Source organism: Larus michahellis, chromosome 10, assembly GCF_964199755.1.
Source record: "Larus michahellis chromosome 10, bLarMic1.1, whole genome shotgun sequence".
Classification (NCBI taxonomy): domain Eukaryota; kingdom Metazoa; phylum Chordata; class Aves; order Charadriiformes; family Laridae; genus Larus; species Larus michahellis.
The window spans coordinates 14,555,919-14,583,781 of record NC_133905.1 but is presented as its reverse complement, the minus strand read 5'-3'; the positions used below and the strand labels follow the sequence as shown (position 1 = coordinate 14,583,781).

The window sequence follows — 27,863 nt, the reverse complement described above, 5'->3', positions numbered from 1 at the left end:
AGGAAAACCCACATTGCCAAAAAAGAAAAAAGATACAGGGAAGTTAAATAAATATTTGATAATATTATTGCAGTCTAGGTTGGAAGAACTGAAGAAATAATAAAACTGAACTCAGTGCTTTAATTTTTATTACACTAATGAAGTGTTTGGGATCCCTTGCCTGAAATGCTTATTTGTTTCTTTCCTTCTGCACGGAATGCCGTTTTCCAACACCCCGGCCCCACTGCCTTCTGCAGAATCCCCCGTACCCAGGTTCACAGGACCGGCAGAGCCCCGGAAAGCTCACTGAGCTCTTCCCTCCCTCCCAAAGGCAGAATTAATGGTGCCTGCTCCATTCCTGACATATCGCCTGAGGTCATCTATTCCAGCGCTCCACTATTTCTGTATCTAACCTATTTATTTTTACAATTTAAGGCCATTACTTCTTTCCCTCTCCACGTGGGCATTCAGAACAGAACTTCTCCCTCCCCCTGCAGTATCTGCGGGCTCCTTTCTCCCTGTCCCACAGCTACCGAGATGCAAAACTAATCGGTCTTGTTCCTGACCATTACCCTCCTCTGGATTTTCTCTAGCTGGTTCATATCTTTCTGGAAGTATGAGGTGCAGCACTAAACAAGATACTTCACTTGAGGCTCTGCCAGGAAGTAAAATTGGAAAAAAATAATTACTATGTCTTTTGGCAATGTTTCTTTTTATATATTCCAAGGCAGCAATTGCACTTTTTGTAACAGCACAGCATCGACGACTTCTATTCAAACCGTGATTCCTGCAATCCCCGAATCCTCTCCTACCGCACTGCTGCTGTGCCCATCCTCCTCCTCCTCCCTGGATGCAGCCAACTAAGTGCAGCCTTTGACGTGTGCCCCCACTGAACGACAATGTGGTTTTTCAGATCCTTTCTTCTATTTCCAAGGTAATTCAGAGTGAATTCCCAAGTCACCACCTTCTCTGTGGGTCTTGCATAGGAGAGGCAGCTGTGAAAAACGCAGCTACCATCAGCGTGGCAGCATCCATAATGCGTGTGTGCTGCCACACGGATGTTCAGACTTCCAGTAAACTGACTACAGATGGACCAGAGCAGCACTATTTGAAGAGCTTAGCGAAGCAAAGATAAATGCAAAAAAGCCCAGACCTGCCTTAATTATAGGCAACGCCACCCTGGAGTTGAATAGAGCAGAGTCATGCTGCTGAACTGCGCTGCACTCGCAGGCAAAGAGAGTAAAACGCCCGCGTCCACATCTGTTTTCTGAGTCTGAAAACTTTATTCCTCGCTTTCTGTTCCTAGGCTTGGCTTGAGTCTTCCACCTCACTTACTGAGGCCCTCTCCCTCTCTCTACTTTAAACAGTCACCATCCTTTTGGCAGGGGACCAGAGATGCTCTTGCTGAAGCCTATCAAATGATGCTACTCGATCTCTCCAAGCTCACTCCGTCGCTCTACGCCACTCCCCTTCTCAGCAGCAGAGCACAGAAGACACCAACAAATCATGCAGCTAATTAAAATTTGGCCAAGTCCTCCATAACGTCACCTTAGCCCTGAAGATCGCACTCTGGTTGTCATTTTAAAAAGTAGATTATGCTGACAAGGTATATATAGGCTGTAAACACAAGTGCTGCCATATATTGCCTCTGCTCAGATTGTCCGCAGCAGCATACCAGTGAGTTACAGCAGGGAATAAAACACTTCAAGCACTTCTAAAAAGCACAATATTCCAGTTTGACAGCACTGAAGAGTTAAGCTATGCCAGCACCGCTGCTGAAATGCAATCTATGGCTTTAGAGATCAAAAATGAAAGTGGAAAATAGTCCCAGAACTAGTAAAACAGCCCCTTCCAGGAACGCTGAAGAGCTCTGCTTGACCAAATAAGGCGAGCGAGAGCTGGGAGCCAGAGCAGCAAAGCCAGGCTGCAGTAAAACAGCCAGACAGCTGGATAATAGAAATGTGAATAAGTCAGCTTCACTCCACCGGATTGCAAATGGGAAGAACAAATGTTCAGCGACCACGAGCGGAAGCAGAGCCTGCCAGCGGAGGCCTGAAGGCATTTATCCCAGCCAGCGGGAGCCGACAGCACATTCTTACTGCAGTTTGGTGGGGTGGTTTTTGGTTGGGTCTTTTTTTTTTTTTTTAAAGCAATGCAATGCCGTCATTCTCAACAGGCAAAAGAATCACCATAGATTACGTCTGGAAAGAGATGCTGATGGGGCACTTACCATAACCTGAGTGACCCTGCAAAACCAAAAATCCAAATCCCAAAAATGCACTGTGCATCCCAGACTGACACACGTTTCACCCTGCTGTACAACACTGCCAATATGCTGCTAGATGAGGACAAGCACAACAGTGGAACTGCTAGAGAAAATACTGTTCATTTTCTAACCTCAAAAGAAACTGAGTTGGGTTTTTTCTTTTCTTTCTTCTTTTTTTTTTTTTTTATAACAATGGATGTCATTCCATTTATTTTAGCCTGCACTACTACTTCATTACTTCCAGAAAACAGAAGTAGAACGTGCTATCATCCATCTCTAAGGGATGTTTCATACAGGCTCCAAGTGTAAGCCTTTTGCAGAAATAAACACTCCGTGTTAACTTGCTGTCTATTTTCCAATGGATATAGCAGCTTCTAGGACTCCTCAGTTTATCATAACCGATTTTGATCCTGAAAAACAGATTGCAAGAACCTGCAACAGGAACACAAAAGCTTCATACAATAATTCAAGGAGTTAAAACATATCTGTAAAGGAAACCATTGGTCTCATTGCTTTAACTTCTTGTCAAACTATTAAGGTTTTTTTTGGGTGCTGTAACTTCCCATGACAATGCCTGCCTTATTTCCCTAAAATCCTTGAGACAAGAGCAACCAAAAAAAAAACCATTATCATAGAATGGTTTAGGTTGGATGGGACCTTAAAGATCATCTAGTTTCAAGCCCCTGCCATTATTCTGACACCGCAGTAAGAACATGCAAGCGATGGACCTCAAGGCTTCTTCTTATCCCTCTGACACACCAGCTGCACCCCCAAAGCAGCAGCTCCCCTGCCCCACGCTCTCAGGCGCTCCGCTTTGTCACTTTCTAATTAGCACTCCTCCCTGCAGCACTCACGCCAGCACCTACCAAAGCCAAGCAGGGCATCCACCCATGCGTTCAATCCCATGTACCACTGCTTCCTAAGCCAGTTTACCTTCAAGAACACAATATTTACCAATCATTCAATTTCAAAGCCTATTAATTGTTGCATTCTCACAGTGTGTGTGAATCAACAGACCCATTCATTTCGGTCCCCTCTCCTGCCAGCTGCAGAAAGATGAGCATATCTGTACATTAGTGTGGCATTTGACAGCCACAGCTGGGAGGCCTCACAGCAACACTAATCAACTGAAAAATGGAAAAGGGGGAAAAAAAACAATGATTAAACCTTTACCTAGCTATCACTAATGCACTGACGAAGTTTTTCCTTAACACTGAGAGTCCTGCATTTTCCCATCCTTTAATTGATCCTGTAATGAAGCCCTCGGACCATAAGAACAATGCATCAAGGCATTTGCATTGCCAAGGAAGCACCAAAAGGGACTGTGCTGTTACCATCTCACCCCCAAGGCATGACCAACAACATACATCCCTACCTGTATTTGTTTCTGAAAAATCTAGAGAAAATAAATGCATGCAAACCACTTAGTGCTACATCCATTTTAAAAACTTCCTTTTCCATACAGAACAATAATTAGGTATTTTCGATGTTTCAAGCCATCTTTCAAGCTGCCTTATTGACATAATGATAACTTATCAATCAGTGTGGAAGAAAGCTGGATTCAGAAGTGATGGATAGGCTGGTGAGAGCTATTAAATAACACCAGCTGCATCACGGTCTGAACACATCCCACACTCATATCCGCATAGAATCAGCGAAGACAGTCGTCTTGGTTCACAAATATCACCTTTGTCAATAGCCTCAAAGCAGCAATAACCTTCGCAGTTCAGAAAAATGCACTGAAGTCCTCTTTTAACATTGCCTGCTCCTGGTCCCTTCTCTTCCCTCATTTGTTTCAATCACTGTCTTTTTTTTTCAATTATTTGTATCATAATTGTATTAAAACTGTTTTCTGTTTGTGTCAGGTGGTTCAGCATCTTTTTCCAGATCTATGTCAGGTTTATGCCCTAATTTTCAGGATTTCAGATTAATTTAATCAGGTTTCAGATAAATTTTCCTTTTCTACGCAAGATCTTGGCATTCAGAAACAGCAGAAGCAACTAAAAAAAACCTGATTATATCCAATAAATTTGATAATATCTGCTTGCAACTGTTGGTCTGCAGCGTGGAGCGGAGCCACAGTGCAGGCAGATGAAATCCTTTGGCGGGGAGATGCTGGGACAGCCTGAGATGGTGACTCACAGCCAAGGCAGCACCAAACACGGACCAAAGAGCGTTCAGAGGCAGGACCCAAGGCTGCTGGTTTCACAGATGTGATGGAGTTTTTTTAAAAGTTACTGCGGCCCTCTCCCACTCTGCTGTAAATTTAACAGGAGTTCACAAGAACTACATCAACAGTGACATCTGAACAGTGTCATTGTTCCACCTGTTACGGTGCCAGTGGCTGTTTTCAACCACTAAAAAATGGCCCTTGGCACCGACAGCTAAAAGAGCACTCAATGCACCATCCCATGCCAGCTCTCCCATGGAGGAGGTCAGAAACAATGCTTCCTAGATTTATGACTTCAGAGGAAAATTGCAGTAGTAAGAGGTAGCACTCAACTACGTTACTCATCTGTAGACCCCAGGGATAAATTTCACCCAGAACAATTTTAACACAAGCTTTTGGAAAAACAAGTACATCAGCCTCTTGAAGCAACAAGCGACTCTCATATGAGAAACTAGACATGAGTTATGAAAGATGGATTGCAAGTATTCTTGATATTAAAGATGCTCAAAAAATAAATTCTGCCTGGGAGTCCAGAAATAAAGAGTATTTCAGCAAATGGTAAATGAAACCCAGACACTGATGCTATCCAATGGCTTAATCATGGGAAGTGCCAACTGTACTGATTAAATATCTGGACCTTACTCAGAGATAACTGATACAAGTAGAACAAAATCTCCCCTCAAAACGCCTAAGGATATGTACGTTATGCGAAACGAAAAAACTAAGTGACAAAGATATGAGAAGTCGATTATCTGTAATTTCCTGAGTTTTTAGATCTGGATGAGCACTTGGGACTTTCCTCATTGACTTTCAATTTTACTAAGTCACTCACAGTATGAAAAGGAAGTCACTAGAAGCAGCGGTTTAAATTTACTTGTCTGCTGTGTCTCTGGATTTTTAAAAGGTGAACTTCAAGATACTGAGCATGCCTTCTATTTGCCCTTTGAAAATATTCAAAAAGCCTGCTATTTCTCCATTGAAATACACGTACAATATTTTCATAATTTCAGATTTTTAGATATTCTCAGGCACAAATCCATTATTTTCTTACTGAAGATCAGAGCACTAGCAATGCTACACGTTAACTTAAATGAAGAACTTTAAGAAAGAAGGATTATGAGACTTAACCCAAAGGTACTGGCTGGTAGAAACCCATATGCAGTGAATTACTGCAGCCCTCTCCCACTCTGCTGTAAATTTAACAGGAGTTCACAAGAACTACATCAACAGTGACATCTGAACAGTGTCGTTCCATCATATTTCCATGATCTTCCACTGTCATAGGAACAGAGGACTATTAAAGATCTTAAGTGGTCATTAGCGCCTTGCATCCTCCTGCGGTGTGGCTGCACAGGAGTGTTTCCACTATGCAGTTTTCCCAGTTTGGTCATTCAAAAAGCTTTGAAAGGCTTTTACAAGGTGAAGCCACCTAAAGTATCGTTAAAAACACTACAAAGACTCAATATTTAAAGAGAAACAGATGAGCTGCTCAAGGGAAGTGTCAGAGAATCGTGTGCACTGCATAGCAGCGTGTCTCTGAGCCAAAACACTACTATGACATTGTGAAAGTAATCCTATTTTTTGAAAGGAAATAGCGAGGCTGGAAGCATGATGGTAGGTCACAGCACACGACCTGCCGGAGGGAGGATATAACAGAGTTTTTGTATTCCATCCCCAAACTTGCACTACTACAAACACTGCCAAATATTATAAATGTTCATGCACATTATTTCCACTTCTTTACAATAACATGTCTTGAAAATTGTCATCAGATAGCCCACGCTCTCAGACAACCCACGTTTGGGGACACAAATGACCGCAAAAATCAGAAAGCTTTCAGCCTTCACTCGAGAGCTGCTCATGGAATACTAATTAACTTCATAAACCCCAAGCTTATTCCAGAGAACAAGTTTTTCTTGTCAAACATCCCCGCATGGTACTTTTACTAATAAATACATCCAGATAACTGCTGAGTAGAAGCCTTAAAGCCATATGCTTGTTATGTATACAAATCAACTTTTTTTTTTTTTTACTAAAAATATTTAAACTGAGACTGCTGATATACCCACCTTCATGTAGCAAGGAAGCTTCAGTTCAGCAACAGAACACCCTTTTTCTCTATTCTAATGAAATCTGATGAAGAAATTATCTCTGCAGTCTCCATTTTATAAGGTGCATTAGATTTATGATCAAAGTTTTCAGAAGTCATTGGGAAACGGTAACAAAAGTGAGTCAAAATGATTGTGACACTGACAGAGATGCCAGGCATGCAGAAAGAATATCACTTCACACTATCTTCCTTGATCTCTCAGTACTCGGGATTTCCACTTAACGCATGCGAGGGGTTGAGAGGCACTTCTTTTATCAAACCGGTACTCCGTCATCCCACGACTGACCACTGCGTTACACTTACAAAAAGACAACAGGGACAGAAGCAAGCTGAAGGGGTTTTCTGATTGCAATGATCGTAGCTTGTGTAACTCCACCATTACATCCAGTCCCGCACTGTCAGTTTGCTGCTCTGTGGGGACATGACCAACAGCAAAAGGCTTCCAATGCTGTGGTAGATCTTGGCCTCAAACAGCACACAGCTACCCAAAGCAAACCGCAGGAGCTCCTGACCTCATGAGAAGAGACAAGCAAATGTTAATACACACACAAAACACCATCTGGCCAGGTCACAAGCATATTCCAGGTAAAGGAGTGTTACTTAATTATCAACAAACTCATTGTGCTGGCTAGACTAAAAATTTGCAAAGCACTTCTATAAAAGTAATACAGTTGTACTGCATATCCTCGAAGGACTGCATCATTCAAAAGCAGTACTCATTTAAACAATGCATAAAGGCACACAAGATTGCCAAGGCACTCTTGACTGAAAACAAAGGCCCCTGAAGTCCACCATGCTGTTAGCTCTGTAACCCCTTCCCTCCCAAGCAGTGCAGAGAAAGCCAATTTCCTCTCTCTGAAAGACCCACCCTACCCTATGTGCCTTCAAAGCTCTTCCATAAGGAATGCACCCAACACTTGACAGCGAGAAGTTCCTAGGATTGTTTGCAAGAGCAGGCTTCATGCATTATCCTCCCCCAGTCTTCCTCCCAGTGTGGCCCTAAAGCAGCTGGTTCCTGCCTACTCCCACCCCACGCTCTCCTCCATGGCAACACTTCTGTGTACCAACAGGGAAATACAGAGAAAAATGAATAAGAGATTATTTCTGTGTCCTCAGATCTAGCACCAGCATGATGCTAGTAATCAAGAATCATTGCAAAGCAAGATGTCCACTTCAGCAATTCAGTCAGTTGCATAAATTTTAATCGAGAGGTTGGACTAGCTCCATGCAAATCTAAAAAGCCCAACCTGACAGCTGGTTGTGCCACAGACTCGTAAGCAGAGAAAACCCACACAGGATGCTGCCTAACGAAGCTTAATCTCTGACTATTAAAGAAGTCACCCTGCAGATCACTACATCTTATGGAAGGGTTATTCCATTAAACACCTTACTTTTCTTAATCATCACAAATATCTGGTCACTATCATCTATTCCTCCTACCACCCTCAGGCTTCTGTTCATTAAATAAGTATCACAGAATCATAGAAGTTGGACTGGAAGGGACATCTAGTCCAAGTCTCCTGCAATGAGCAGGGACACCTCAGATTGCTCACACAGACCAGGCTGCTCCAAGCCCCGTCCAACCTGGCCTTGAACCCCTCCAGGGATGGGGCAGCCACAGCTTCTCTGGGCAACCTGGGCCAGGGGCTCACCACCCTCACAGCAAAGAATTTCTGCCTCAGATCTCATCTAAATCTCCCCTCTTCCAGTGTAAAACCATTCCCTCTCATCCCATGGCTCCCCTCCCTGATCCAGAGTCCCTCCCCAGCTTTCCTGGAGCCCCTTTAAGGGCTGGAAGGGGCTCTGAGGTCTCCCCGGAGCCTTCTCTTCTCCAGGCTGAACCCCCCCAGCTCTCTCAGCCTGTCCTCCCAGCAGAGGGGCTCCAGCCCTCCCGGCATCTCCGAGGCCTCCTCTGGCCCCGCTCCAACAGCTCCGTGTCCTTCTGCTGTTGGTGCCCCAGAGCTGGAGGCAGCCCTGCAGGGCGGTCTCCCCAGAGCAGAGGGGCAGAATCCCCCCCTCACCCTGCTGCCCACGCTGCTGGGGATGCAGCCCAGGCTGCGGGGGGTTTCTGGGCTGCCAGTGACATTGCCGGGTCATGGCCAGCTTTTCACTCACCAGTACCCCCAATCCCTTCTTAGCAGGACCACTCTCAATCCCTTCATCCCCAGCCTGTGCTGATACTGGGGGTTGCCCCAACCCAGGTGCAGGACGCCGCACTTGGTCTTGTTGGACCTGATAAGGTTAAAAAGATACATTGGAGCCCTACCACACTAAAGAATAAATTCACATAGTTCCTTCCTGTACAATCTACTAGTTCTGTTTTATGTGTATTCATATAGGTTTTGCTCAAAAATTCCCTCTTCTGTCTTCAGAAACATCTCTCACCAGGCCACACAACTGATTTTGCAGAAGCTCTGTCCAGAACCAACTCTCTCCAAGACACCCATACCATTCCCAAGCAAAGAGCTTGAGGACATAGAACAAAGCAGATCTTGTCTTCAAGCACATGTAGCGCTGCGCAGAGGAACACAGAAGAATTTATCTGAGGTCACAACCAGAAAGACAAGAAACTCATATTGATGCATGTGAGGATGTCCATGGACTATTCTGAAGGTGCACGCAGATCCAAGGAGGCCAAAGCACCATAGGAGGAACTGTTCATTTCTTCAGGTTGACTGATTCAATCAAAAAAATATCCAAGGAACATTTTCAGTCCTTCAGAAGAGATGAGCATAACCCAGCATTACACTGCAATAACCATTAGACAGCACTGTTTCTGGAGCAGTCACTTTTAAAGGTGGAAAAAACCCCAAACTAGATAAACTTAACTTTGTATTTGCAAAATAATAAATATTTATAAATAAAATCTCTCCTTTCTACTTACCAATATCACAGTACTATGCCTTTATACTTCTTTAAAAATCTAAATATTTAAAGTATGTTTAAAATTAGCAGAGTGCAAAAGATACTTCCAATAAAGCATCCACCAATAAAAACCATCTTCGGAGGTGGGAGAAAATCGTAGGGCTTCCAACATGAGCCATACGCTAACTGAACAGATATTCAAAGTAGCTGAGTCATTGCGGTTTTCTGAAATGAGCCTTTAACCACGACTTGAAGGAAGGAACATTAAGTGACAGGCACTTCAAAAATCTCTGAACGATGAAAGTTTTTCTTTTGAAGTTACTGAGTTTGTAAGTCTAAGGCTGCAACTCATTTTCCTGACACTTCCCTCCACCCCCTTTTTCTTTTTCTTTGTTTTCTTCAAGTACTTTGACGTCTAGTTCCCAACACAATGTTTAACTTTAATCCTGTGTTAGCCATGATTTAAACCCCACATGGATATCACATTGCTCGTTCGAGTAGTTCACTGTTTGGGATCTCAGACCACACTGTCTGTAAGTCTCAACACTTTTGCATGCGTAGCGAACAGAACCACCTGTGGCAATGGACTTGTGTGACTAATCTGAGGTTTTAGTAAAACCTCAAGGTTTTTTCCCTCCCCCCTCCATACTCTACAAGTGGCACCCCCTCCCCGCTGCCTCCAATTGTGGTTTTACAGCGATGGTAGCAGCGGGGCCATCAAAGGAGTGGCTGGGCTACCATACTTACAAAAACACAGAGCAGACAAACAAATCCAGTAGTTTCTGCACAGAAAAGGTACAATAAAGAAGACGGAAAATGTAAACATTGGGAGTATCTGAAGGGAAAGCATGGTACAGCAAGATGGAATTAATTTTGCATGAGAGGCAGACAGCTCCACTCAATCCCTTCCCAGTTATCATCAGACAGACCCATTTTAGGCAGGAACAAACCTCAGCAAAGGATCACAAAGATCCTCAAATCCAGCACAAATGTATGCGAGCTATCAGTTATGAAAGCTTTAACACAGAAAGCCGAAAGAAATTTCTGCAAACAGACATTCCCTCCCCCTGGAAAGTGTCTCCAAAAAAAAAAAAATCACTTTTTCTGAATTTTTTTTCCCCAAGAATTTTTACAGTTTTCTCCATGGTTTTGGTTTGTGTTTCTTTTTTCTTTTGAATTTCAGAAAAGGAGAATCTTCAGTGTTATCATACTTTTTTCAATAAAGGAGTCTTGAAGAAATTATAAGAATAAAATATTTACTCCAGTTTTATTCCAAACATGCAGTTATTCTCACCAACGTAAAGAATAAGAATCCCATATGAACATCCCCAAGCAAAGGGCCTTCCTCTCTCCCCCATCCCTTCTGCTTCCCATTTAAAGGACGCTGGCTTGGGGAGCAGAGGCAGCACAAGTGAATTGTGGCACCCCTCTGGAAACACAGACTGAAATGAGTTTAGCCTCAACACAGCTGCAGGGTTTCCCCTCAATCAAACGTTTCATAAAGGCAAAGCACTAATTACACTTGTTCCCTTTCTGGCTTTCTCTGCTACCCATATGCCTTCAAGGTCCTGAAAACTACTGTTTAGCATTGAGGATTGTGAAGACTGAAAAACTATGGTGATGGTTGCTGACCTTTCAAGGTAACTTCAGCTAAATACTTAAAACAAATAAATATGAAAACACCCTCTAATTTTTTTTACATCAGATAAAAGTTAGAAATTAAATGTCAACCATAATATTAAAAGAAGCTGATGTGAAATATTAGTGGATATTCATAACATAAGCTACTACAATTAAATATAAAATCACCTATATATACTGTACTCCCTTATCTTGCAATTTTTGTGTGTGTGTATATATATATACACATATACACACACATAAGCAAACCTGTAAGGAGACTGTAAGACAAATAAGCTGTTAAACCCCAAGGAGTTCACTGCAGACAAATTCTGATACCAATGCAGAATTATCATCTGTCAAGTTTCACAAATCTTCACAAAACCCAAAAACTTTAAGCACATGACTGACAGCATATGGAAAAAAAAATATATTTGGAATTAAATTCGTAAATCATATTTGAAGGATCTTCTCCTCATTGTCATTCCCCATGACCAAGGCCATCTGCCTGACAAGGAGTGGGAGGATATAAATTCTTAGCTTATTTTAAAACATGTCAATGATAACCAAGAATTATCTGTAAAAACTATATTGCCTTCAGACTTTACCTTCCAATCCATAAGAGGCTGGCTAGTAGGGTACTGTCATTCCTATTTTGAGAGTATGCACTTTGCATCAGGGAAAAATTATTCTCCTGTGTGCTGCCCAGCACTGAGCAGACACAGGGCACGCAGGCACCATCCCCTTTCCATGGCCAAAGGCTCCTACACCAAGCAGCAAAGATCCAAGTTTTGTTTCCCAGGGAAACATGGTAATTGAATTCCTCTTATAGTACAGTACCTCAAGTTCTTATCAGTTTTTGTTGTGATCGCATGAATATGGGATACGTTAGTCGCTTTTTAATCAATACGGAAAATGCACTTTTGAGGGACAGAGCTAAGTGAGTCAACACGACCCCCAGAAAAGTTGCATGTATGTGTATGCTCCAAAAAGCACCTTTGCTTATTATTGGTGTTACAATATGAGTGAGAAGTCAAAGGCACCCGGATGCTTTTGACAAGAACATCTAGTTAAAAGAACACAGAAACGCTGTAGTTGAGGGAGTTGTCTGTGCTGAGACCATCTGCGACCCAACAAAATCACAAATCCACCGCTTGGTTCTTCAGCCTCTCTTTGAAGCCTTTGGTGACAATTAATCCAAACTTCCAGGCTGGACTGATGGAGCGCTCACCAGACCAGTACTGCAGCTTCTGCTTTGGGGAGGTGTCTCAAAAGCACTGAAATAAATACCCAGCTCGGTCCCTCTCTCTCCGGCCCCGGCCAGTATTCAGGATCTGCGGCTCCAACAGTTTCACAGGGAAGGGAGTAAACTTCTCTTTCCACATAGGTACTGCTTACATTCTAATAATACTGAGATTTATTCTTGTGTCTTTGGAAATAAAATGCAGCTTTATGGCACAAGGAGCAGCCGTGGACCACAATCCCTGACACAAACCAACCCTTTTGCACAGGCCCCCACCCCGGTCCCACCACTAGCCTGAACCGTGGCAACAGGGCTCGTCTGAAGTTCACCGGCGCTGGCTGGAGACCACGCACGGCTCTCAAGGGGAGGGAAAGGATTTCTGGAGATACAGCTAAGATTTTTTCCTTTTCAGGACCCGGCTGCTCCCTCATCCAGCTCTCTCACTTCCTCATGCCTACAAGTTCTGTGTTTATTTTTCCCTTGTATAATTTTTAACCTCAGCGAATAAAGGGGCTGATACTCACTAAATACAAGGTCTAAGTGCTACCAGATTGCTTTTGCATAGCAAAGCTTTCCGTATCCTTAATAAAATCTGACTTGGAGGTAATTTGTTCTAGTTAAAGCAGGAGCGGATCCTGTAGCAGCGTTTTCTAGCAATGTCACGGTTTCTCTGCTGTCAGTAGAGCTTGGAGGCGATTTCTTATTCTGAAAACCTGACTGAGCACTACAGAAAGACTCTTCAACCAAAATACAAGGAGTTATGTTTTCATTGAACTTCTGTATATTATATAATCAAAACAGATGATAATTGCCAACACTGAGAACTCAGCGCTGATTATTTTCACAAATGAGGTATGAAGGAAGTGTTAGTCCTAACACATAAGTAACTCTCTTACTTGACTGAATAATAAGTTGTTCATTAGAATAAAATTTTGAAGGAACACCGCGTTTAGTGTCAGTCAATCTGTAATGGCTATTCTAGCGTTTGAAACGTTCACATGAGACATGTCAACCTGAAGGCTTTGACTTTCACAGCAAGGTAACAGTATTTAATAAGAGCTACGAAGCTCAGACTTCTCAGCATCTCTGCTCGGCTGCATCCAGACCAGCTCAAGGTGGAGAAGCACAAAGGGCTCCGTTACTGGTTACCAGCTGGCAAAAAGCCTCCAGCTCAGCTTCAACAACCACCAAACACCACATGCATTTTGTCCTTTGCCATGACCACCAAGTCACAAGTTCAAAAGGCACAGCGCATAAGAAACAGCCTCCTACATACACCAATTTTTTTTTCAAAGCAAGTGAGAAAAATCAGCATAGGTATGCTTACAAACAATACTTTTTCTAGGTGAGAAACATGAGCCTTCTTTATACTGGTTGCATTTGTTAGGGGCCACCTAAATGCTAATCTGTTACTTTTGCAACTCCCTACCCCAGCCAATCAGCTGTCAAGCAAGGAAATAAAATGATTTTCCAGTTTATTCCTGAAGAACCAGTAGGTGCTTTTCAAGACTGACCTCAAAGCAGCAAATTCCTTTCTGGATCGCAAAAAAATACAATGCAGTTTTCAGAATCAAGAACCTTTACTAACAACTCGTTTGTTTCCCAGCATTTGGATCACAAACTTTAAAGAACGGAAAGACTGGAGATTTTTATACAGGCAGGCCGCAAATCGCAAGAAGCTTGACGGATTAGCGCTGGCACCTTGATCTCTACCCAGCAACGTGAAGAACTCAGCTGGAGGTGCTATTAATGCACCAATGACTGAAGAACAGAAATCACGCTCGGGTGTTGACATGTTACGTACTATGCTGCATCTTGAAAGATGGATCCAAATTCTGCAATGGGCAGGACAAGGTATTCAATCTCCAGCAGCAATGTGGGGATGGAGGAAGATGTGAGTGTCGCAGACTGCTCACTGAAGACAACTCCAAGGTCTGGCTTTCATAACAGCACAGTTTTACAGCTGGCTATGCTGGCAGCCTCACTGCTTTGCTTCTGACTGCTCTCAAACAGAAGTACTTACAGCATTACTACCCTGAGCTTACAGCTGAGGGGATACCACCGCGCTACTCAGGACTCTTGCTCAGTGAAGAACAGGCTACTCAGAAAACGAAAAGTGAAATTATTTAAGTTCTGGGTTGAGGCTGGGTTCCTCTTTGAGTAATGACTTCCATGTGGCACTGGGACACAGTACCTGTAAGACCTCCTCGGTACGGGTACTTAGCATATTTATCTCTTGTCTTCTTAAGTAAATAACCTAAATTAAAAATACTTTTAAACTGTAAGTCCTCTCAAAACACAAAGCCTTCTTTTTTAGGTAAAGTGAAATAATTGAAGCTTTTAGTATAACTTACTGCTATTGCAAACAGCTCAGGGCTTCACTCTGTCCTAAAAGCAACAGAGAAGTGAGATTCTACAGAAGAGATTGTCTGAAGAGCCTGACACAGATGAGACCCCCAGGGCTGTCACAGAGCACTTATCCACTCCCGATGAAAAATTAAACACCTCATGACCACGCCAAGTCAAAGGGTAAGAGGAAATCAAATTTGGTCCCCAAGGGGACCAAGGGGAAAAACTTGAGAATATCGTTCATACCTCTGCCAAAGTAAAAGCTAGGTATGGTTTCCTACAGTTCACTGGGGAAGGCAGCTGGGTGTACAAGGCAGAAAAATAGAAATCCTGAAACATCAATTTTCTAATCTGAATTGGAAGATCCAAGAATTTGTATCACACCTTCCCATGACTGTGTGCTGTATCAGGAATCACAAGCTACGTGTCGCAGAAGCAAAACGAAGAGAGCTGAGAGGATGTGCCTGGCAGCTCAGCTAGGCAAGTGTCAGCGCATCCCAGGTGAAAAATGTTTTTCTGAATCAAACTCCAGTGAGTTTGTCACCAAGCATTTATGCTTCTACACATCCAGGACAGTCCAAAGCTAAGCCTCAGGAAATTCATTAAGTGAATTATAGCTGCTTTTGATTTATTACAGGCACTTTTAACCTAACTGCAAAGCACTGTCAGAAGGGGTGACCATTCATTAGTATCTCACTCCGACTAACAGAAATAACAAAAGCTACAACCAAACTGGTAAAGCATCATTCAGATGCTTTAGATGCTCCTTGCCTAAACCTTCTTCCCATGTATTTGGTATCTCTCAAGCACCAGCACTAAGGGAACACTGCTCATCACTGCGTGATACAGCAGGCAAGTCGGGATGGAGAGACGGATGACAGGCTCTCGTCTCAGTACTGCCAACAAGACGCCAGCAAAGCTGTGTTTCACTGGCACGATCCTGTATGTCAGACTTGCAGAGAGGGCAGTTCAGCTTCCTTAGCTGCAAACTACCATTCCAAACCTACAGCGAAAAAAATTCAGCATGTTGGTGACTCCAGAAAGCTACATGGGCAATATGGTTCAGCCAGGCAGAAACACTGGGCAGGCTGAACGAGAACCTAAATTTCAAACAAAAGTGAATAACAGATAGCTCACCTAACCTCCCGCCCCTAACTTGCATATTAGATATTTTTCTTATATTAATACCCAAATAACCAACTTGCACATGTCCTGGTTTCAGCTGGAAGAGTTAACTTCCTTTCTAGTGATTGCTGTGAAAGGAATGTCAATAATGCATATTAGTTGTTGCTACGCGATGTTTATACTTTTCAAGGACTCTTTTCAGCTTCCCCTTGAAGCTGAGAAGGAGCAGAGACAGCATGATGGAATGGCCAATGGAATATTCCATACCTTAGATGTGACGCTCAGTATATAAATGGGGGTTGTCCGGGGGAGTGGGATTCCATGACTGCTGTTTGGGAAGGTACCAATTCATAGGTGGTGAGAGTGACTTGTGCCATTATTATTTTCCATTATTGTTCTATTAAACTGTCTTTATCTCAACCCACAAGTTTTTTTCCTTTCCCTTTCTCCTCCTTTCCTCCCTCTTCTCCTTGCCCTTCTGGAGGAAAGAGAACTGTGAGAGCGGCTGCGTGGTCCTAGCTGCCGGCTGGGATTAAGCCATGACAACATAAGAAAACCTGATAATTCATCACAGTTCCCATATTGCCAAGAAACAATCTTTGACTCTAGGTTACCACAGTTTGATAAGATCTCCCCCAAGGCTAGGTCAATGAGGCTCAGGCATAATAAATGCCCTCTCAAGTCAGGTGTTCTGGCCTGATGGCAATATTTTACACGCCAGACCTCACCAACCAGCCTCTCTGAGTCTCTCCCTTAAGTTTCTGAACACTTTAGAAAACCAGTGAAAAGCTGAAGATGCCTAGTACGGCATACCTGGGAGATTGCTTCCCTCACACACAGTTTTTTTCCCCCACAAACTTCATGATTTTATCCAGCTGCTTCAGTATTTGCATCCTTCTATGAGTAAGACTCCTTCACCCGCAAAGCACTCAGGCTGCACTAACAAAAAGCACACCACTAGCTCTGAAGTTTATTTGAAGGTCCTCTGGAAGTACTTAGTATTGATGAGACTCACCAGCATCTCAATCTTCACAGCGTACAGAACAGACTCCGAGAGCTTTTAAAAGGAACAAGAGCAAAGTAGATTGAGCGCACAGAAGAACGCAACAGTTGAGCTACCCTACATATTAAGCAAGCCACAAATTTTAATAACTTTGCTATATTAAAAGATATGCACCAATGTCACCCCACCCCCACAATTCATCAAGGCATTTCACTCCCTTGGGCTCTTGTGACTAAGTATAATATTTCATTAAATATCCTGTTCATACTGGCTTATGTACTAGGGAACACACTAATTTTAGAAAACTGATTAGCTAGTTCTTTCTAACCGAATGTTATTGTAGCTAAGGTCAGATTTTGCACTGAAACTATGGCAACAAAGCCACAGTATTCTTTTGTCTACAAGGTTGGGGCTAGGTTTATTAACAGTACTGTTCTACTTAATAGCTAAGTACTGCTTTTTGGCAATCCCTCCCTCGATCCTACCTGAAATACCCTGAACTTTCCACGGGGGAGAAAGCTCAGACCTGCAAGAGCTGTTGAGAAAGAACAAATGTTCAAACCGGCCCTTTGCTTATTTCTTCATTTTTAGGACACGGTCACAACACCACCGCATTCCCCTGCTGTCCTGCACTGAAGGTCTCGCCAGTACAGAACTAGTACCTGCATTTTTCAGATGGGCAAACAAAGTGCACAGATCATAAAACTTCACACTAGGAGCTCGGTTAAATCCCCCCTCATTCCTTTGCAGTACCTTAACCAACAGATTGCATTTTTCATACAGCGTTCCAGTTATGCATACTAATGGCCACTTGCTATTTCAAAGGGGCTTCGCTCTGCCTTCATCTAGATGCAAACTGTGGAAGATGAAAGCCCTTTAGCACCAGAAGCTGGCAGACAGCTGTTTGAGCACAGCACTCTGGGCACACTCCAGCACACAAACGCAGCCGAGCCCATCTCCAGCCCAAGCAAACCCACCTCCTCCTCTTGCACTGTTCCCTATCCACAACTTTTTTATGCCAAGTTTACCAGAACATATTGTAATCCGTGCCACGCAGACCCTTCCCATTATGGCCTTGGTGCCCCATCACTAGGAAACGGGAAAAAACCATGCTAAACCATCTCAATTAAACCAATACTTATTTAGCTGATCATTTATTCACTATTTCAGCAAAGCACATTGGCATCATGGAGTTGGAATGTCTTTAGGATGTCCTGGTGCTTCAGCACACATAGCTACCGGCTGGAGTACACACTTGTCTTGCTTAATCGGACAGTAAGGAACTACACTGCAATAGACATGGCAAATTAAATAAAACAAGCTTTCCGATTCACTCTCCATGACAATACTTACCATCCTGCGGGGGGCAGGAGTGGGGGGGGGGTGGGGGGAGGGGGAGGATAAAAGAAAAAAGGCTTCCCTTTGGTCGCTGCATCCAATCATCCAATCACTATAGGATTTCAAAGCAAGGCAAGCTATTTTTGCACACTTAAATAAGTTACAGAACACAGCAGCTACGCAAGTTAAGAGTCCAAGATCTATTCTCTAGTTGTGCTCATAACGGGAAAGTTCCAATTCCTCCTCTGCTCGCTAATAGAGCAAGCCATCTAAGTAACCATTAATGAGCCTGGCGCTACCACAAAGCCTGTGGTTAAAAGTGTCTGGAGATGAGGTGTCCATGGTGTCCCTCTGCAGTGACCACGGGCAAGCAGAGCAGCAGCGTACATTGCCCACCACCTCACCTGCAGAGGAGGAGGAGGCTTGGGCGCCTTCCTTTAATTGGTGCATCAGCTATTGATTAGGATCCCCTCTCTCCCAGGGTTTTCCACGCTTCATCAGACACAAAGCACATTTCTCTGTATGAAAATGCAACACTTCGACTTTTCAGTGTTTTGAAATACCTAAATGCCACAGTGACAATTGGCCATAACATCTGCTTGTATGTAGGATGCAGTGGGCTAAAGATTCACATTTTAGAGACAGCCCTCAGGATTTCTTCATCGTATAAAGGGCATCAAATTCAAATGTGTACGAGCAGTTGGCAGTTTTCTAGTACAGTTCTATAAATACTTAGAAACATACCAAAGGATTCCTCCTCAAGGCAGCAAAAACGTATTTTGGATATTCTATCTATATCCTAATTCAGCAAGATTGAAAGATTTTTCCTACACAAAATGACCAATGCTTCAATTTTAAATAAAGAAATTATAGGCACAGCATTAGATTGTATTTTTATAATTTTTCTCTTCCATCATGCCACCTCTAAAGTCACTTTGGTTTTACACTAAAAGGGTCTAAGAAACATATTTTTTTTCTTTTTCTGGCATTTGGGTCCGAGGAAAAACTGAGAAGTTAATTAAGTAGGTGTTCACTATTGTTGTCCCACTTCCTACTTTTGGTATTCAGCAAGTGCATTTTTATCTTTCTTGGACATCTCAAAACTGAGGAGTCACCACTTTTCTATTGCAGATGATTTATTTCTCTTCCAGATCAATCGCCATGCTAAGCTTTGAACTTAGCACTCGAGCACTCTCAAAAGTTCTGCATGAAAAAAGAATCCTGCAATTTTGTCTGCTAATATATGGTTATCAGAGTGAAAAAAACCCAAACCATTATTTAGACATTAGTTTAAATATTCCTTAAAGGAATTTAGGCACCTTAATAACATACCTGAATGTTTTAACAGCATTAGAAATGCCATGTTCAAAGAGAAAAAGGAGCCTGAACTTGGCCATGCAGCCCAGGTCTATCACTCCTCTTCTCACCATCATTCCAGGAACATGCCCTCAACCCTCTGCAAAACGCCCACTCAAACCCATCTGATATATGCAGAAAGTCACACAATGCAGACTATTTCACATCAAAGTTTAAAAAGCAATTTGAGCTGATATAATTGTTTTCACCAGAGTAGATGTGGAAAAGTATGCATGGAGAGCATACGGAGAGCAATAGGATTTGAGGCTACACACTTATCTGAAGCTGAACACACGATACCTGAAGGCTTATACCGCAAAAAATTCTCCTTGGTGAGTATAAGGGGTGGTACTGAACTACCTAGAAAGTGCACTTCTATATGCTGCTACTGTTTTTCCAAAGCTAACAGGCAGAGGGATCTGGGTGTTTGGTTTAGTTTGTTTTTTAATATTCTGAAGCATTTGGGAAAACTCTGTATGTGACCCTTCAGCTGAAAATTCCCTTAATCTCAGTTCTAATGCCAAACTATAAACAAGCTTGCATTAGCTAAATAAGGCTAAATAATCCTGTATGTATGCAACGTAACTCCATAGCCTCTATCAGCACTGCATAAATTATATGGTTTCCTTCATGTGAAACCAAGCAGTAGTGTATGGGCTTCAGATCATTGACAGCAACACTAAGAACAACAAAATACAACTCAAAACACTTCCGTTATGGAGAAGCATACTGCCTTTCATCAATGCTGAGCACAGTATGAATTTAAGAGAAATACATCAAAAGAATTGGGGCACGTAGAGATATATTTTTTTTTTTTTATACATCTTTCTTTGTAATGCCCAGGTTATTTCTTCTACCGAAGACAAACTTGCAGTTCGAAGGCTGAGACCCTCCTGCCATCCCCAACCACCACCAGCCAAACCTGACCGAAGGCTTCGGGAAGGCACTATTCAGAAAGAGCGTACAGTATGGATTAGGATCAAAAGAACAAACAGAATTTGAACTACTCATCTGCTTCACCATGAGGGTATTTTAAGTCTAAGATACGGGTTCATTCCTTGAGCATCTTGCCAAAAAAAGAGTGTTGCCCAGCAACTACTAAAACAATGTTCTGGAAGGAGGTAGCTGCTGGACAAATTAACCCAGTAAATGCCCTTTTTCCCTGCGTTCCGTGCAGCTATTGCAAAGCTTCTGCATCCCTGGCAGACAGATCTGCATCCCAAATAAAGCGCTGTAAGGAATCTCCGGAGAAGGCTGTCAGACAGACTGTTTTGCTGTAGTAGCAGTGTCTTGCATTAAGCAAACACATTTGGCTTAGCGCAGCGCTAAGTTCCAATACAAACCCAACACAAATAAAACCTCTGCAAAAGCACACACAAACTAACTAATAAAGCACAGAACCAGCAGCTAATGCACAAAATCAGCCCTGGGCTCTGCTTCAGCTTCACAACTATTGCTAGGTCTGACTTTAATTTAGAAAACAGCTATCCGTCTCTGCACATTAAGTACGAATGATTTCTAATGAAACACTGGTGCTTTTAGCCTCGCTAGAGGGTCAGCTGCAGTTCATACTTTCCACATAAACCCATGCATATTAAAAGGATGTTCATTTATAGTCACTATTCAGCTGCACAGTCATACTCAAAGACGGCAATTAGAGCAGCAACTCCAGCTTTAAAAGATACATAAAATGTCTTTTTTTTGTTCAAAGCAGTGCAGATAACCAAGGAACTGTCACACTCCTTTTTTTTGGAGACTCGTAGAACTAGGATTTTTTCCAGGGATCTCATCTGTACAAAGTATATTCAGACCAGTTAAGTCAAATACTCTTTCACAAGAATTTTCATATTAACATTTTTAAAAAGAAACACCCTAATGAATGCATTCTTAAGTCTTAACGTTTTGCAAGGCAGTTTTAGAGGACTTTTGAATTAGTTAGAGAAACATTGTACTTTAAAAAAAAAAAAAAAAAAAAAACAAAAAAACCACCAAAACCCCACATCCAAACCACCATATTTAAAGTGGATTCAGAAAGCCATAATAAAAAAAAATCCACTGAAATCTTACAGACCATAATTACCATCCAACCTCAAACCACTATCTTCAGGTGCTATCTGCTTCTGATTGGAATGGGAAAAAAGAAGAAAGAAAAAAAATCAGCCTTCACACCTTCAAGTGATCAAACTAATATTTTAAGGACCTAGAGGCACAACAGCATTTAATATGTGAAATAACTACTACTAAACACTCGTAGTAACTAGTGGGTGCTGGACTAATAACTTTCTTTAGAGTCCTTTCCAACTCTGGTACTTCAGGGTTTTTTTCCAACTAATTAATACACCCTCTTATTATTAATTTTATTTAATGTTTCATTTATACTTTTACACCACACTCCAAGTCTTACCTGAACTCTATCCCATCTTACTCTCAGCCTCCTCTTGCGTTTCAGCCCTTTCAGGGCTCCACCACCACCAGATTAATGTCAGCCTACTTTTTTTCCACAACTTCTGTCAACAGCGCAGGCCCTCGTGTCCTCAGGATACCTCTGTAGGTTTTCCTCCAAGCAGACGGAAAGGCTCTATCGCTCCCATCTCCCACTCCAGTCGCGCTGTTGCAAATCATTCTGTTCAACCCAGTTCATCCAAACACACATCGAGCTCCCCTCACTGAATTTTCCTTAGGACAACTGGAAGCCAACATTTTTAAAAGAAGTGCCTTACTAGGACACAAAACCCACCTCCGTTTTAGCTACCAAGTGCTTGCTTTTAGAAACACATTCCTCAGGCTGGGACTATTTTCACACCACAAGCAGGTTATCAGCGTTTAGTGACAGCATATACTCACGGCTAAGCATTACTGTCAACTGCCTCTCGTATGAGAGAGGCTCTCTCCAGGAAAATGATGGTGCATACGCCCCAGCACCTCATGCACAGCAACTCTGCTGCATTTCAAGGGTCTAAAGTAGAGAAGAAAGAAACCCCACTACCCTCTAAACCAGGGCCCTCCTGCTGCCATGAGATGCAACTGATTAAGTGTAGCCTAGGCAACAAGACTTTTTAAAACCTGAAACACCCGTGGCTAAGAAAAAAGCAGGATGGATTAATTCTGCCACTGGATACAGATGCTTTGGTTTCACACCGAATTTTCTTGGAGTTATGTATGCATATCTCAGCAGTGAATCTTGCTTCCAGATATCTCTCACCACTTTGATTAAGCATGAAAATTGTTTTTACCACTGTTTTACATCTGCCCACAGAAGACAGATCTGCTCAGAGAAGCTTAGAATTATGTTTCTTAAAAATACTACCCAAAGCGAGATCCTCGAGACCAGGCCCGATGTCACACATTCAGTGCTCCTCCTCCCAGAAGGTGACTTCAGATTTGACTGACCTGCATCTGGACACCTTAAAGCACAGCTCATTTGAAAGAGGATTTGCACACAGATATAAAACAGGTTGTGGCATAGAGGTGTTTTTCCAGTACTGTGTAAAGCTATTAATATAACTCACATTTGATTAATTTTTGTCCACATGGCTACTGTACAAAAGGTACCTTGTGCTACTGATCTGCTGAACCTGTGACACTGCCCAAGGCAACGAAGACTAAATCTCAAGTATGACAAAACTAAACAGCGCAACTACTGAATTACATTCACCAGATGCCCACGGTCACTTTATATCCCAGATGTAAATCTTGTTTGGATAAATGCACCTTAGGGAAGACCTCGTGTTCCATTTGCAAAGGAGGTATTTTTGCAGCATGTCCTTAAAACATCAAGTAAGATCACAGAGACACGGCTGTAGCTCCTGACCTTGCCTGAGACTTCCCCTGCAACACCCCAGACAAGCCTCTGGGTGCCTTTGCTTCATCATAAAAAAAAAAAAAGGGATATTTTCCATTTGTGTTGAAGATGGTGTGATAAACTTCATTATTACTTCTTCTGAACATATTTATCGTGGAAAGCATTTTATCTTAGACTACACTTACAAGCATGTGTATAAATAACAGAAATGCCTGCTAAAATTTTATGACTTTTGTTGCCATCTACCATTAAGCATAAACTTCCCCATGAAAGCTTTAGTGAAGTAACTACAAAGGTTGGAAAAGGTTCACACCATTCTTTCTCCGTGTATAAATTATAAGTAATATGAGAACATTTACAATGTCTAACCACAATGTTTTATGTCAGACAAATGTCTCTCTGTACTCACAGTTCCTAAACTGTGCTAGCAAGAATTGCCTTTTTCTCATTCTTTTCTCTCTCTCTCCCCTCCTTCTACACCCAGCAGTCTCAGTCAAACCTGGCTTTATTCCTTCATATGATTTTAACATCAAGAAATGCCTAGAGTCAGGGCTCTAGTTCCCATAACACCATTGTTCTTTTTCTGGAGAGCTTAACATTGAACGCTAAAACTTCCCCAGGTTGCCTCTTCAGTATTTGAATCATCAGCTATTTAGTTTTTCAATAAAAAGTGAGAAAAACCAACAAGAACTCAGAGACTTCAGCCATATTTTAAAAACAGTTTCATTACACAAGACATCTTCATGGCATGGCAAAAGCCAAAAAAAACCAAACAGCAGCAACCAAAACAAGCAGTACAGAAGGTATAGGATTTTCAAGGACAATCACCTGCAGTTCTGTCCAAACCTGAATAGAATTATGGTAATTCTGAGTCCCTGATAAAGGCAAAGCATAACCAAGGAAACAAGATCAATCCAACAAAGAAACAAGACAAACAGTTGCCAGTACATCTGAGAGCAGCAATAAAAGGTAGATCAAATTTTTAGACTATTTGCTGAGCTATCCTTTGGGTAAAAGACGCAACTAAGGGGTGAAAAAAGAAGAATTCAAGAAGGTTTTTCCAAACAAAATCCCAGTACTGCTCTTCCTGTTCAAGATTGTTCTTAGACAAATCAGCCCTAGCCAAACTGTGCAAAGTAGTAGGCATTAGTTTCTTATCACTAAGCATAAGTTTCCTGGCAGAATGAAAGTGAAGTCAAACGAATAACATCGAACGAGGTCAAACAATAGTTGTTACAAACATTTGCTCCTTTTCATTTTCCTCCTCTCCGAGACAGGAAGAAATTAAACTTACAGAGACCCTGTCAGTATGAACAGATCTGAAAGCCAACCTCAATTAGCAAGCCCATCTTCACCCCATCACGAAGCATTCCTTTTAAGTCCCACAACTCACTTCACACATTCAGACTCATATACTTTTATTTTTCCTCATGAGTTACCCTTCGTGGAAGAAGATAACACTAAAATACTCTACAGAAAGCATGGAGGTCAAAAATAGTTACACATGATTGCACAGAATGAAGCACTTCTTCCAACCGGCAGGGTAATAAGCTGTCAAATAAACTTACCTCTGAATTTTTTGGGTGGGTTGTTAAGATCACCTGCTTCTGGCTGAACAACGCACCGATCATCCACAAGGCTGCAAAAAAATGAGAAGTAAAGTGAGATTCCATTCCCTTGCAATTGCTCACTTCCTTGTCAGCAAAACCAAAGTCGTTTATTTGCAATATTTCATCCGAGTGGCCACTTCAGCAGAAGACATTCCCCAAATGCCAAATCTTTCTAAGAAGCATGCAGCTAATTTGTACTGTTGCCCAGAGCTATGCTCCTGGATAGGCGGGACAATAAATAAGTCATTGCTCCTGTACACCGCATCATCTTTATGTCCCCTCCTTGAGGTGCAGACAGAACAGCCCATATTCTAGTTAGGTGAGAGACAGCCTTAGAACAATTATTGCCTCTTGGACAGATCTGAGTAACATTGCAAATGTGTTTATATGAAGGGTAGAGAACAGGAAAATATGACAATTATGCAAACTGGACACTGCCCCTATGACCCCTCAAGCATTAAGAAAAGGCAGAAACAGTAACTGCCACAATAAAAATTGAGTCCCAAGAGAAAGGAAGGCATAAGTACACCCTCCTGCTCAGCGGTCATAAACACAAGATAAGTCGAGGGATTGAACTAACCTCCTCCTGCTCTACCAGGAAGGAGGTGAATTGGACAAGTGAACCCAAGAGATTCCAATAGGGATTGCCAGGACAGACCTTCTCCTGTGAATACACATCAGCAAAAAACCCACAGGATCAATTCAAAACCCGAAGAATTAAAGAAAATAGTTAAAATGTACCCATCACCACTGCTCCGCCTTTAGCGTGCTTTGGATCGACATGGAATTGCACTTTTACCAAACATGATTTCCAAATTGTGAAAATGCAACTGTAACCAAATGCTTTACAGTTTCTGATTTGATCCTAAATGACTCAATCTGGCTGCTAAGAACCAATCTGTCAAAGAGGCTTTCTACGCAAAAGTAGAAAGAAAAACTCCAAGGTCTTAAAGGTTTGAGAGGTCCATTCTCATGCAGAGTAACTTGAGAAAGACTGAGACCTAGAATATGAGAGTTGTTCCTTGCAGAGGCTGGTTACATGCAGGGAGCATCTTGAGACAACAATTATAGAAAATAATGAAGTGCATAAAAATTAAGAGATCAGAGAGATTAAGTGGACTCAACAGTTCTATGCATCTAGAATTTGCATATGCAAACATTCAGAGTAAATTTCTTTTTCCCCATGGATTTTCTCCCTATTCAGTATTATATATACATATATGTGCTCCAACAAGAATGGTAGTATTAATATTTGAGCTGATTGAGAAACACCTGCTTCTAGTGAACAAATGGCCAAAAAAATATCGAAAGTCAAATGGGTTACTCTCATCATCCCACACAGAGATAATCTCAGTGCAATATATCCCTCTCGTCCTGAGATTAAATTGAAAGTAAAGAGGAACTTCCCAAACTATTCACAAAATAATTTTACAGGGCGCAAAACACAAAAGAGGATATATTGTACACCAGTAATCATAATGATGACAGCACTGAGTTTGGGAAACAGCAAGAGTAAAGTCCCGATTAAGCAACAGTCATGTCATAGGAATATTAAGTAGGAACACTCTTCAAAGATTTAGAACGACATTAGAATGTATAGTGGTATCTGTTTCTCAACCTTCATTAACCACATGAACAAGTCATTACACATTGTTATGACATAAGACTGTCAAAACTCCACATGGTATAGAGTACAATTACACTGAATCTTTCCTTTGCTTCTTTAATTTTCTCCAGGACAAAGACTAAATTAAATATGGGACAAAACTAATTTGATTATGAAGGCTTATTAAGATGGTAATGCATTTCACATTTCACATAGCAATTGGGAATTCTGGCTTAAATTAGGCTCAGAAGATGTGTGGCCATTATATAATGCAGTTACCTTAAAACAGTACTAATCAAATCAAAGAGGATGCTTGTAACACAAGGGATCTTTAGACCTGCCATGAGAACATCTCATCAAGCCTAAAAAAATACACGTGCTTAGGGCCTGAATGTTGAAAAGGACTACCCATGGTGAAAAATATCTGCTCAGCAATGCCATCAAAAGCCACAGCCACTGCATAATGTTCGTCATGCACCGTATGGGATTAAACATAACATAACAACTTTCTACTTGTTCTGGAATTATTTACTGCCAAACTTGCTTCAATACTAGGAAGAAAAAAAAAATAGCCAAATGTATAGTATCGCTCAATTCGTTTTGCCAGTTTTCAGCAGATAGTATTTGGCCAGTTACACAGCTGATCGAATACTGCAGAGTGTACATGTCATATTTGACGAGTACCTGGGAAATTTGTCAAATACATTCGCCAAATACTATTCGACCAACCCTACTTACTACATCCCTTGCTTTTATCATACCTTCTTTCCTTTCTGGCAGCATCCCATATTTTCTTCTCTTTCCTATAATAGATCATGGTGCATCTTCAGTGTCTGCTTCCTTCTCTGCCCCCTTATTTTCCAGAATCCTAATAGCTAGAGGACTAAACCTACAAGTTAGTTTGGAGTCACTCAGATGAGATTCCAGCCCATCGTTTCCTGCCGAGAGACTTACCAGGATGCTGTCTTTGTACCCTGCTTGGGAGCTCCATTTATCAGATGCATCTGGACAGTAGGCATCAAAAAATTTGCTGTCACTGTACCCACCCTGAGGCCCTTACGGCTACTGGAAATGAGAAAGAGCATGTTGTGTGCGTGCCCACTCACCACATCATCAAGCTTCCTGGTTGCTTCTTTGCTACTCGTTCCGTATCGAAGTACCAAGCAATGTGTCATGCATGCTGCTTCCCTCCCTCTAATTTCTCACTGCTTTGAGACAAGGTGGCAGATGTGCTCTTTGAGCTTCTCATCCAGCCCCCTGCAAGGGCTTCCGAATCAGTACACAACTCCACTGCCAGCTTCTGATGTTGGGAGAGGCTTCTCAGCAGCGGCTGAGCAGAATAAAACATACCCTGTCACTCGTCAGAGCTCTGCTTGAATTCCACGGCTTTTCTCTGCAAACTCTTCCTTTTCCTGCATAAA

At 42.1% G+C, this 27,863-nt stretch overlaps 1 protein-coding gene across 1 annotated transcript in view; it reads right to left on the bottom strand.

The window, feature by feature from the left end:
- ITPR1 (inositol 1,4,5-trisphosphate receptor type 1) overlaps nucleotides 1–27,863 on the bottom strand; it is a 182,507-nt gene that overhangs the window by 139,527 nt on the left and 15,117 nt on the right. Inside the window, exon 3 of the mRNA XM_074603193.1 lies at nucleotides 24,795–24,865. Within this exon, the coding sequence (XP_074459294.1) occupies nucleotides 24,795–24,865 (71 nt within the window). The remainder of the gene's footprint in view (nucleotides 1–24,794; nucleotides 24,866–27,863) is intronic.